The sequence below is a fragment of the Zootoca vivipara genome, chromosome 6 (assembly GCF_965207765.1).
Source record: "Zootoca vivipara chromosome 6, rZooViv2.hap1.1, whole genome shotgun sequence".
NCBI lineage: Eukaryota > Metazoa > Chordata > Lepidosauria > Squamata > Lacertidae > Zootoca > Zootoca vivipara.
In genome coordinates this window covers 104132-116217 of record NC_142589.1, presented here as the reverse complement: position 1 = coordinate 116217, position 12086 = coordinate 104132, and the positions used below count along the sequence as shown (strand labels likewise).

The 12086-nt window shown below is 45.1% G+C and overlaps 1 protein-coding gene across 2 annotated transcripts; it reads left to right on the top strand.

The window, feature by feature from the left end:
* Positions 1-1652: 1652 nt before the first annotated feature.
* LOC118087609 (small serum protein 5) lies at positions 1653-11403 on the top strand. Of its 2 annotated transcripts, none has more exons than XM_035120414.2 (4): positions 1653-1824; positions 9287-9380; positions 10131-10260; positions 11233-11403. In XM_035120414.2, exons 1-4 carry the CDS (start codon positions 1681-1683, stop codon positions 11336-11338), a joined length of 474 nt encoding a protein of 157 aa, XP_034976305.1. In that variant the 5' UTR covers positions 1653-1680; the 3' UTR covers positions 11339-11403. The 2 variants fall into 2 exon arrangements, with proteins under 2 accessions (XP_034976305.1, XP_034976306.1); XM_035120415.3 differs by lacking the exon at positions 1653-1824 and adding an exon at positions 6877-6942.
* Positions 11404-12086: the final 683 nt, after the last annotated feature.

Below are 12086 nucleotides of genomic sequence, written 5' to 3'. Positions count from 1 at the left end.
AGCTCCGAAGCCTGCTTGCTACTCCGTCGCCATCTTGACTCCTCCTCCATGTGAAGCAAGTGCTCTGTCACTGAACCAGTGACTTCCATATGGGGCCACTGCTGAAAAAACCCATTCCCTAATATTGGTTTGCTTCATATCTCTCATAGATGGGCCAGAGACCTGAATGGGCAACAGTACAGCCTGCATAGTTTTGTATTGCTGTAGGCTGCGGTGGGGAACCTCTGGCCCACAGGCCAAAATTGGTACAGCATGGGTCCCAATTTGGCCCACAAGTCTGCATTCCCCAAACCATGCCCAGGTGCCCTACATCTGTGGCATCAGGTGCCAAGGCAGCTAGAGACCTGGCTGGGTTGGCTGGATCTTAGCTGCACAGCCTATTCTTGTAGAAAGCAGCTTTACCAGCCTGGTGCTTGGTGTTTCTGAAGGAGCAAGCGCAGGGCTTGCAAAATGCTTTGCACAGCACTTCTCAAGTGCCTGACGGTGAGGTTGCAAAGCTTGGGAGGCACCATGCAAGGGTTTGGGTAGCCGCATTGACCCACAGATACCTGGCACATAGGGCCACTGGTCCCACAACTCCCAGTGTAGGTGCTCCTCCTAAGATCCTGGTTCCAAACTGCTAAGGCAAGGATGGGGGACCTGTGGCCCTCCAGAATGGACTCCAATTCCCATCAGTTGCACTCCAACAACTTCTGCTTCCATGGCTTCCCCACAACTGCATGAATGACCAGACTTGGAAAGTGATCAAGCAGCTAGCATATGTGGCAGAACTGGTATAATCTGTTCTGAAGATTCTTGATTAGCGCCAGCCTTCTTGATGCCCTATTTTGCACCCACTGAAGTTTCTGAACAGTCCCGGTGGCCACCCCAGCCCAGATGTATGCGTCATGGTGGCAAGGTCATTACTCTCTAGATAAGGTCACAGATGGTGAAACAGTCAAAGCCGGTAAAGGTCACTCCTGGCCATTGATGTCACTTGTGTCTCCACTCAGAGGGCCAAATACAGGCCCAGACTATGCAACTGACTCTTCCGAAGGAGTCTACCCCATCAACACTTTAACCATAGTTCAACCTAGAAATGATCGTATTTTATTAACATTTCATGTCACCCATGATGAATCTGGGATTCCAGATGGAGCAGCAGAAATGCTAACTCATCAGTCATCGAACTGTTAGTGTTCCTGGTACTGCTGCCCACAGCTGACGCATCTGTTTTGGACTCAGCCCTATCCTGCTAGTTTATGAGAATATCCTGCTTGGACTTTGGCCTCTCCTTATCAGCAAATGGAGGTAGTATGACTCTGCCAGGGACTACAAGTATCTTTGCACAAAATAAACAGCAGATTAGTCAGAAACAAGTATATAATTTGCATGAACAGGTTTTGTTTGCATTATCCACAACAGTAGAACTAAATGGTTGTTCAGTTTATCTCACCAGCTTCTGTACTGTGTGTTGAAAGTACTTTAGAAATAAGTAATCAAAGTAAGCACCTACAACAAAATGTTGCAGTGTATCCCCAGCCTCTGAGAGCATGACTTATGTTTTTTTGGGGGGGGCAGTCGGCTTGCAACAGCTGGTTGTATCACTGATTGGGCAACAGGAGGTTTTCAGGAGGAGACCTTTGCCCCACTCTTTCCTACTCATTTACAATTTCCCCTGCTGTGGTACATATTGCTAAAATGCTGTTTGGGTCTGGTTGTCAGTCGAGAGCCTGCTTTTATTGTGACCAAGTGAGGAAGAGGGGAAGGAAAAAGATACTGTCACAACATGCACTCCTATTTTTGAGTGGTGGCAGGTTTCAAGGATCCCAACTCATATCCAAGGTTAGTGTCCTTAGGGTGAAGGTCACTGGAGTCTGATGACATTTGTGTTGGCAAGGGTGTTTGGGGGGCAGTTTGAGGGGGAGGTCAGGTGTGCCATCTCATGGTGTCCATAGGTCCAAGAGACATGAATGGCGAGGGAGGTGCTGCAGTGACTTGCAACACCTGTACCATGTTTGTCTTCCTTTCTGGGAACGTGCAAAACTACATCTGTAGCAAATGGTAAAGATGAAGGACCCCTGGACAGTTAAGTCCAGTCAAAGGTGACTATGGGGTGCAGCGATCATCTTGCTTTTCAGGCTGAGGGAGCTGGTGTTTGTCCACAGACAGCTTTCTGACGCACAGAGGACCATAACAAGTGCCAGAGCGCATGGAAATGCCGTTTACCTTCCTGCCACAGCGGTACCTATTTATCTACTCATGTTGGTATGCTTTTGAACTGCTAGGCTGGCAGAAACTGGGACACAGCAAGTGGAGTTCAGCCCATTGCGTGGATTCAAACTGCTGACCTTCCAATCGGCAAGCCCAAGAGGCTCAGAGAGATGCGGGTGGCGCTGTGGTCTAAACCACTGAGCCTCTTGGGCTTGCTGATTGGAACGTTGGTGGTTCAAATTTGCACAACAGTGAGCTCCTGTTGCTCTGTCCCAGCTCCTGCCAACCTAGCAGTTTCAAAGCATACCAGTGCAAGTAGATAGGTACGGCAATAAATAAATAAATAAATACAGCTGCGGCAGGAAGGTAAACAGCTTTTCTATGCACTTGTCACAGTCCTCTGTGCGCCAGTAGCAGTTTAGTCATGCTGGCCACATGACCCCGAAAGCTGTCTGTGGACAAATGTCAGCTCCCTTGGCCTGAAAAGCGAGATGAGCACCACACCCCATAGTCGCCTTTGACTGGACTTAACCATCCAGGGGTCCTTTACCTTTTTACCTGCAGCAAAGGCAAACTGGTTGTCTTGCTGGAAGAGAAGGTACAACAACTTGAGGCCTGCCAATGCACACCTTGAGTTATCCGGCAAGATGAGGGATTTATTGACAGGGTAGAGCATGCTGTCCTGGAACAGTGACACAAGGAGGTGGGGTGCCCCTGGGGAGGAGGAAACATGGCACAGAACCATGTTTGTTCTGCCAGAATGCTGTGTCACTGGAGTTGCAAAATCAATTCCATGACCTCACCTCAGGCACTGCTTCTGGGACAGAAGCTGCAGACTTCCAAACATACCGAGGTGGCTGTGGAAGGTATGGGGCACTGAATGACTCCTGTCACTCCTCAGAGGAGGAGGAGGCGAGGGGTGGTGATAGCTGACTCCCTACTGAGGGGAACAGAGGCAGCTGTGTGTGGAGGTAAGAGGTTGCCCTGGGAGCTGTGCTGTCTTCCAGGTGCTAACATCCAAGATGTGACAGAGAAGTTGCCAAGTCTTAACAAGCCCTCTGGCCAAACCCCTTCTTTCTGATTCATGTGGGTACAAACGATACAGTCAGACACAGCTTTCAACATACAGCAAGCGACTGTGAAACTCTGGGCTTTAGGGCAGAGGGGTGGGGAGTCATGAGGTTCAGGCGAGAGAGAGAATGAGGAAAGAGAAAGCCATACATTTGCATTCAGTAAAATGGATCCTCTTGAATCAAATCAATCTCTGATTTGAAAAGATTTCACTTGGTCCTCCTGAAACCGCGTGTTTTGTTCAGTGTTGAAATGGTAGAAAAACATAGACAAAAATTATGGATTTCTATGGATCCACATCCCCCCCCCCAAGTGATCTGTTATGATTGGCTTGAAGAAGAATCCCCTGAATCCCTAGATCCAGATGCGAGGCATACATTCTCTGATAAGAGAGCCCCAGCAGTGGTTTAAATCACAAAACATGCAACTTAGTAAAGCATGGAAATATGGGCTGTTAGACCTTTAGAATATCCAATTTCTAATTCGCTTTCAAAGCTTCCCCTTTAGCATAGAAAAGACCACAAAGTTGATTTTATTTCTATTTATTTATTTATTTATTTATTAAATATGCATACTGCCCTTCATTTAAGGATCTCAGGGCAGTTCACAGCATAGAAATACAAAATAAAAAGACAGAATGAAAAGAACAAGAACAAAACAAACCCATAACCGCCCTCCCACAATTTAAGGATGAGTATACAGTTCGAATCCTCGTGACGGGGTGAGTTCCCGTTGCTCGGTCCCAGCTCCTGCCAACCTTGCAGTTTGAAAGCATTTCAAAGTGCAAGTAGATATATAGGTAGGTAAATAGCAATGTAAACGGCATTTCCGTGTGCTGCTCTGGTTTGCCAGAAGCAGCTTAGTCATGCTGGCCACATGACCTGGAAGCTGTACGCCAGCTCCCTCGGCCAATAAAGCGAGATGAGCTCCGCAACCCCAGAGTCGGTCATGACTGGACCTAATGGTCAGGGGTCCCTTTACCTTTTATACAAGTACATTTAATCTCAAACTTGTTAAAAGTCAGATTCATGTGCTTTTCCATACAGCAGCAAGAAAACACAGGTAGAAAAACATAATTACAGAACTTGGAAAAAGGTTTCTAAAAACGTGGTCTGGGCTTGGAGCAATTAGCCCAATGTCTTCTCTGGTTGGATTCACATGGTGGAAGAAAGTGGACAACAGGATTTTGCTGACCCTTCGCCACTCAGTGAGAGGGGGTATGACCTAGGCAAGCTCTGGCAAAACAGCTTACTCTATGCTTTTAACCCTTTCATGCATTAACTAGAGGTAAACATGTGGGTTATATGAGGCTAAATTTCCCACAGGATCTCCTCAAAACCACCCTCAAATCATAGGTCACATGTCCACAGATGTTTTGTTGGCCCCTTTATTGTCATTCATTCTAAAACTCTGTAAGCAAAGGTGGATTTAGGGCAGTGTGAGTGGTGGGGTTGTACCAGGCGCACAGGCAAGAAGCGTGCCTTCTCAAAGCCTAGTAAGATGGCGGAAAGGAGGCGTGAGGCCTCTGACAGGGTCCTAGAGTCCTCCTACCTCCTTCTCAAAGCTGCAAGGGCTGTTGGGGGGAGGGTGACAAATGGTCCTGCACAAGCTGGCAAAATACCAAGTGTGGCGATCAGCCTAAACGTTAAGCCTGGTTACTAAGGGTTAAATAAAATAGAACTGTTAGAACCCAAGGGGGAGGGCTCTGGCTGAGTATAAAAACCCCCACCCCTGGAGTCAGAGAGTGAGTTGGTAGTCAGTTGGTTGAGGTAGTCATAGAATCATAGAATCGTAGAGTTGGAAGAGACCACAAGGGCCATCCAGTCCAACCCCCTGCCAAGCAGGAAACACCATCAAAGCATTCTTGACATATGGCTGTCAAGCCTCTGCTTAAAGACCTCCAAAGAAGGAGACTCCACCACACTCCTTGGCAGCAAATCCCACTGTCAAACAGCTCTTACTGTCAGGAAGTTCTTCCTAATGTTTAGGTGGAATCTTCTTTCTTGTAATTTGAATCCATTGCTCCATGTCCGCTTCTCTGGAGCAGCAGAAAACAACATTTCTCCCTCCTCTATATGACATCCTTTTATATATTTGAACATAGCTATCATATCACCCCTTAACCTTCTCTTTTCCAGGCTAAACATACCCAGCTCCCTAAGCTGTTCCTCATAAGGCATTGTTTCCAGGCCTTTGACCATTTTGGTTGCCCTCTTCTGGACACGTTCCAGCTTGTCAGTATCCTTCTTGAACTGTGGTGCCCAGAACTGGACACAGTACTCCAGGTGAGGTCTGACCAGAGCAGAATACAGTGGTACTATTACTTCCCTTGATCTAGATGCTATACTCCTAGTCGGTTGGAGTTAGTCGGTTGGTTGTTGATAGAGAGAGAGAGATGGTTTTAAACATTGAGGTGAAGCATAGATGGTGGATTATAATCAGTCAGGATAGAGAGTTTGTGAGCTTATTTACAAATATATATTTAGTTGTCTTTAGCGGTAAAAGGCCGGTAATAGTATTAATTAGAGGTAATAGGCCGGTATAGGAAACATCTGTAATTTGGAACATTCTAAGACTTATACTGAAACCATTACGCTTATGTACGCACAATAAAGCAACATCTTTTTACTTTCACATTATCCTGGTCTGAAGTGTTTTGAGTGACAGCAGATATTTATTTTGTCGTTGGCGCATCATCAATAGACCGTAAAACGTCCGGGGGTGTTGCGCAGGTCAGGGTGACCGCGACACCAAGGTTCGCCCCTGCTGTGAGGAAATGTACCTTAGATCACATGACTCAAAGTCATATTTTTGGTTTGTCGCTTTTCAATAAAGTCAATGAGCAATATTCCAATCTGGAAACAACCACTTGGTAGTTGCATTCAGCTGAGCCGCACCCTGTCGTGAACATAGAGGGATAACATCAGTGTGCTTCCTGTTCCTTCCATTGTCATTACAATGCGTCACATTAGGATACATTCACCACAACTCAATCCAGAAATGTCTGAATTTCACAGATGGGAGAAATTATATTCTGAGCAGGGCCATTTTAAGCATATCCAGCGCCGTGGTGCAAAGATCCCTCTGGCACCGGTGGGCCCCCGTTTCCCAGAGTTGTCGACCTTTTTCAGGGAGGGAACACCAGCAGAGGTGGAGGAAGCCTCCTGGTGCTGCCAGTGAAGCATCCTGTGCGACTAGCGTCTATTGGTAAGACGCCCCTGATTCTGAGTCACTCATCAGTGAGGCCAGTCCAGTCACTAAGCCTGCCTCCCGTCTGGCTTTATCGTGCCTGACCAGCTCACCACCGCCACATTCCCTGGATTATTTACAACCCCCACCTTGCCTGGGTGTGTTTTTCTCAAGCATTTGTGAAGGGACTCAGAGCCTCCCATTTATGCAGATATTTCTCCAGAAAACAAACTTCAAGAGAGTCTGGTGCCAACATTTTCTTCCAGTCAGTGCTCTTAAAAAAAAAAAAAAAACCGGTGTGTTTGCTTTGGCACATTAGTTCGCCCAGAACAGCAATGCAAGGGAGGCGTTTCCATGTTTCCCTTTCCCCATGTCTGCATAAATTTGGAGATGTGAGTCCACTCCAGGCATTGGAAGGGAAAACAGCTGTAGGTGTCATTTCTCACCAAGAAGAGTTTCCCACCAGCTGAGGACAGAGAAGCCAGGATGGTAAGTGACACTCTATTTTTTTTGTCCCGCTGATCCTAAAAAGGTGTGACAGGGTGTTTGTTAAGGTAAAAATAAGATAATTGAAGTATGATATAGAAATTACTAAGGATGATATATAATGAAACACAGTTAGGAGGGATACGAGGAAGTCAAAATTGTTATGATATATGAATGATAAATATGGTTTCTTTTTCTTTTTGTATATTGTTTGGTATTTTCTATTTTTGTGTTTTATGTGTTTTTTGTATCTTTGTGTTTTATGTGTTTTTCAGTTTTATAAAGCCAATAATTTTTTTTTAAAAAAAAAGTGTGAAAGGATTTACTAGAGAGGCAGGTTTATGCTAAGAGAAGTCAAAATTAGAAGGATGAGGTTTTTGAAAAGTTCCTTGCTTTCTCTGACTCCTGATCCATCTAGAATGCACCTCTTTCTCCTTCTTGACCCATTAGCCACCACTGCAGCTTTCTTTAGAGACCAGGAAAAGGGATAGAGCAAAGTAAACTATATTCAAATCAAATTAAAAGAATTCTTTTAAAAGATAGTTAAAAATACTCTTCTTAAAAACCTAAAAACTCCCTTAAAAGAATCAAGATTCAAAAAAAGATATATGATCTAAGGAAGTCTTTAAAAGAATCCTTCCAAAAAGAATTAAAAAATTATACTGTAGCGCCTTAGAGACCAACTGAGTAGTTTTAGGTATAAGCTAAGATACCTAAGGAACGCAGGTGGCGCTGTGGGTTAAACCACTGAGCCTAGGGCTTGCTGATCAGAAGGTTGGCGGTTCGAATCCCTGCGATGGGGTGAGCTCCCGTTGCTCGGTCCCAGCTCCTGCCAACCTAGCAGTTCGAAAGCACATCAAAGTGCAAGTAGATAAATAGGTACCGCTACAGCGGGAAGGTAAACGACATTTCCATGTGCTGCTCTGGTTCGCCAGAAGCGGCTTTGACATGCTGGCCACATGACCTGGAAGCTGTATACCGGCTCCCTCGGTCAATAATGCAAGATGAGCGTGCAACCCCAGAGTCGATGACGACTGGACCTAATGGTCAGGGGTCCCTTTACCTTTAAGATACCTGAGGAAGTATGCATACACATGAAATAGTCTCTTTAACTATATTTAAAAAGAATTGTTTTAATTTTATTTGACTACGGCAGACCAACACGGCTACCTACTTGAATCTATATTCAAATCCTTAAACTTCTGAGAATAGAATCCAGACATTCCTCGTGAAGCATTGGAAGTGATTCTTTGGATCATGGTACAGAAGAAATCCTGTCTAATTAGTATGAGTAACTGTGTTTGAAGGTTGCTTTTTTAATTTAAAAGTTGCCATCCCTAGCCACTCTCTCTCTCTCCGGTTTGCAAGTCCCTCTCTCTCTCTCTCTCTCTCTCTCTCTCTCTCTCTCTCTCTCTCTCTCTCTCTCTCTCTCACACACACACACACACACACACACACACGTTCAGTTTAATACCATACTAACCCTAACTGCAATCCTAACTCGAGCTCCAACCCTCACCCTCACCTTAGCTCCAATCCTAACCTTAGCCATTCATGTATTGCTGTCTCATAGAGTCATAGAATTGTAGAGTTGAAAGGGACCCTGAGAATTGTAGAGTTGAAAGGGACCCTGAGGGTCATCTACCTGCTACAATGCAGGAATCCTGCCCACAGCCGCCCCTGGGTGGGCTCAAACCACCAGCCGCCTGCTTAACAGACAGATGCACCGACCTATTGCAGCCCTCAGACACAGAAACCTCTTCACACACCAGAGTTGACCACTGACAGCCTTACAACCCAGAGTATCCATAGACACTGTGTGCTGATATATTTTTTAAAAAACAAAAACCAAACTTCTGAGCAGTTGGAATTAAGCTCAGCTTAATTACTTGGGACTCATTACAATAACCTGAGCATCACCCTGTGCTTTAATGTAAATAATCATTTATCTCTGAGTGTTCCTCTCTTTGCTGTGGCTAAGAATCAAATACTGATGGACTGGCAAAATCAATGTTTCTGAGGTATTGAATGCTATGGGTTTGGGGGGGGAGGCAATTTACTTTATAAAAACCCCCACTAAGTATAAAATGACCCAACTCAGCTACTCAAGTGTATAAGCTTAATGTAGAGGGAATTTTTCAAAGGCCTTGGGTTCAATCCAGTGTGAATCATACCCAGAGTAGATCCATTGAAATGGATGGCCAAGACTAACTTAGGCACATTAATTTCAGTGGCTCTGCTCTGACTCAGATTTAGTCACATACAATCCATTTTAAACAGAAAGAGAGGCTCTAAATGAAAATATATGATAACACCATCTTGAACGATTTGTGTGTCTCTTTTGCAGAAAATCCTCTTGAGCCTGACTGCCTTGTCTTTCACACTTGCCTTGTGTCAGGGATACTGCATGCGTAGCCAGCATGAAGCAGAGATTAAAGATGGTAAGTAAACAGCAACGTAATGTTGATAAGCAACCTATTCATGGCCAAATAATTATTTAATGTTTGGGAAATGTGTTCCCGACTAGAGATTAGGGGGAAATGCACCCCATTCATTTTTAGCATACACCTACCAAATTTGCTCTTGCAGAACCAGAAAACAGACCAAAATGCAGCTATCCTTCAAATTTTACACTTCTCCAGATGTTATGATGCTGCTCAGAGTCTAAAATGACATAACGCTGCTACCGTCTCATCTTCTGATTGATACGTCCCTGGTTAAGCTCTTATTTTTGTTGTGTATTTTGTGTTTTTTAGATTGTATTTTTATGTTGTGAACTGCCCTGAGGATGGTATATAAATAGTAATAATAATAACTGATGGGCATTGAAACGGACAGATTCCCCCATCCATAGGGCAGCCCTATTCACTCCCCACCCTGTTTTAAGCTTGTAACCACCGCCTGCAGACGCAAGCAAGAGATTCCATGGCCGCAGTCTAAGCAAGATAGGAGCCCAGGGTCACTACCTTTCTTGCCAGCAACTAGGACACGCAAGAATGTCTGGAAATGCTTTACCTATTATATTTTTGTGTATCAGGCTGATGTCGGTAGCATAGGAGGAGCTGAGCAAGTGGGAAATTTGCAGTCACTGTACTTCTCTTGCGCAGTCTTTGCATTGGGCTGAGCAGTAGCTTCTGATTGCATGAGCTGTTTGGGGGCGGATGTTAAATGTATAGGATTTCTCTCCCTAGGTCAGCAAGTGGTACCCACCGAGTGTACCGATTTCAATGATGGGAGCAAGCATCCATTAGGCTCTAAGTGGAATACAGCGGGGTGCATGGAATGCACATGTAGTGGAAGTGGAATGGAATGCTGTTCCAGGTAGGCCAAGGCCCAGAATGGCACTGGGTCTATTAATCTCTTTCAAATTATTTTGCCCTGTTCTCTCTAGAAGACCTTCTGCTTAATAAACATTCATGGGCGGCATTAGCTGAAGTTGGGTGTCCCAATGAATCTATAATTTGAAGATAGGTTGCATAAAATTGTTGCCTACATTTCCTTGAACCAAAAAGTGAATTGATTCAGGGGTGTACCCAGGATCAAAACTTCAGTTTTTGGAGGGGGAAAGTGCTGGTTATGGTCTGTAAAATACGTTAATTTTTTGCTTCTAGGGGGGCAGGTGCCCCCCCTGCCACCCTGGGTACGCCCATGAATTGATTAATTAATTAAGATATTTATAGACTTTATAGAGAGCAGAATCATGAAATTTGATCAGGTAACAAGTCTGAGCATGTCCAGAGTGCCTTTCCAATTATCCGATGACCAGGCATTCACTGCATGGAAGCTTGGACTTTGGGATCTCCCCGAGTCTCAGATCCTCTCATCCAGAGACCACCTGGGAATTGGTGCTGGGGAGAGGGATCCCAATGACCCGATGGAACAGGATCCCTCCCCTTTCTTCCACCTTCCTGTCTCCTTCTGTATCCCTCCTGGCTGGCCTCTTGGTTTCGCACCAACATTTTGCTACACCCTTTTTTTGGCATGGGTGCTGCCCTCAACCACCGCAAACATATTGGGGGGGGAGGGTCATCGTACAGCAACATGCAATGGCATATTGTGCAAGACATGTCCTTTGTACATTCAGCTTAGATTCCCCAGGTGAATTTGGCCTCAGGGCAAATGTTTTCTAAGGGCCTGGTTTTCCATGGATCGAGCAAACATCTTGCAAAACTGCTTTTCTGCCGGGTAGCTCCAATCATTCTTGGCACGTCCTAAGCGAGCAGGAGAAAGGAGCACCCCTCTACAAGATCTTCAGGGAAACCTTATTTACACATTTTTCTTCTTCTTCTTTAGGTACGGTGGTACTGCCGAAGTTGAGGGATGTAAAGCAGTGGTAAATCCAAAAACATGTAAATATGAGTTCTATAAACTGGATGATCCCTCCAAACCCTGTTTCTGAGCTTTACAAATCCCACCTAAATTCCTTTCATGTAAGAGAATCTGAATAAATCAGTCATATGTGCATTTCTGTGTGTCTCTATTGTCTTTGCTTGATATCACTACTTGCAGAATTTGAGACATATAGTGATAGTGATCGTGACAGTGATAGGCATGCCTATCTCAGCTATCAGCAGATATTTAGATTCTAATGAATTATTAAATATATATCTCATGTAATTTTTTAGTTAGCCATGCTAAAAACACACCTACTCTCGTCAAATGCCAACAGCTAACTGGTGGGCGGCGCAGTCACAACTGTTGTACTCACACATCTATAGACATGTTCTAGTGATGTCACGACACGAATAACATTTCTCAAAATTGAAATATTGTGCCCTGTCTCACCCTATTCACACACTTTCAAACAAAAAAACCACTCCGTGGCCAGAGCAGCTGCCTGCCAAAGCAAGGAGGAGGGAAACAGACCCTGACATGTCTGCTCCCTCCTTTTCAAAAAGACCCCTCCCCCCAACACATTATGCTTTATTGGGTCCTCCCTAACAAGAGGGCACATGTTGTGGTCGGACCTGGCAACCTGATAGGGGATGGCAGGATGCCTAGCTATCCCTATGCGTTGGGTATCCCTTTAAGAAGGAATCCATAAACTCATGGTTGGTCTTCCCCGTGCAGGGTTGTGCCCGGAGCCGAGTCCAGGGCTCATCTGGGTGGAGGTCAAGCAGGGCTCCTGCTTGCCACTGTCCCAGGTG

What these genes read in the sequence shown, in the direction of transcription:
- LOC118087609 (XM_035120414.2), top strand. Translation starts at nt 1,681, where the DNA reads ATGCTGTTTGGGTCTGGTTGTCAGTCGAGAGCCTGCTTTTATTGTGAC. An exon ending in GATCCCAACTCATATCCAAG is followed by an intron (nt 1,825 to 9,286) that starts GTTAGTGTCCTT and finishes TCTCTTTTGCAG; the next exon opens with AAAATCCTCTTGAGCCTGAC. An exon ending in GGAATGGAATGCTGTTCCAG is followed by an intron (nt 10,261 to 11,232) that starts GTAGGCCAAGGC and finishes CTTCTTCTTTAG; the next exon opens with GTACGGTGGTACTGCCGAAG.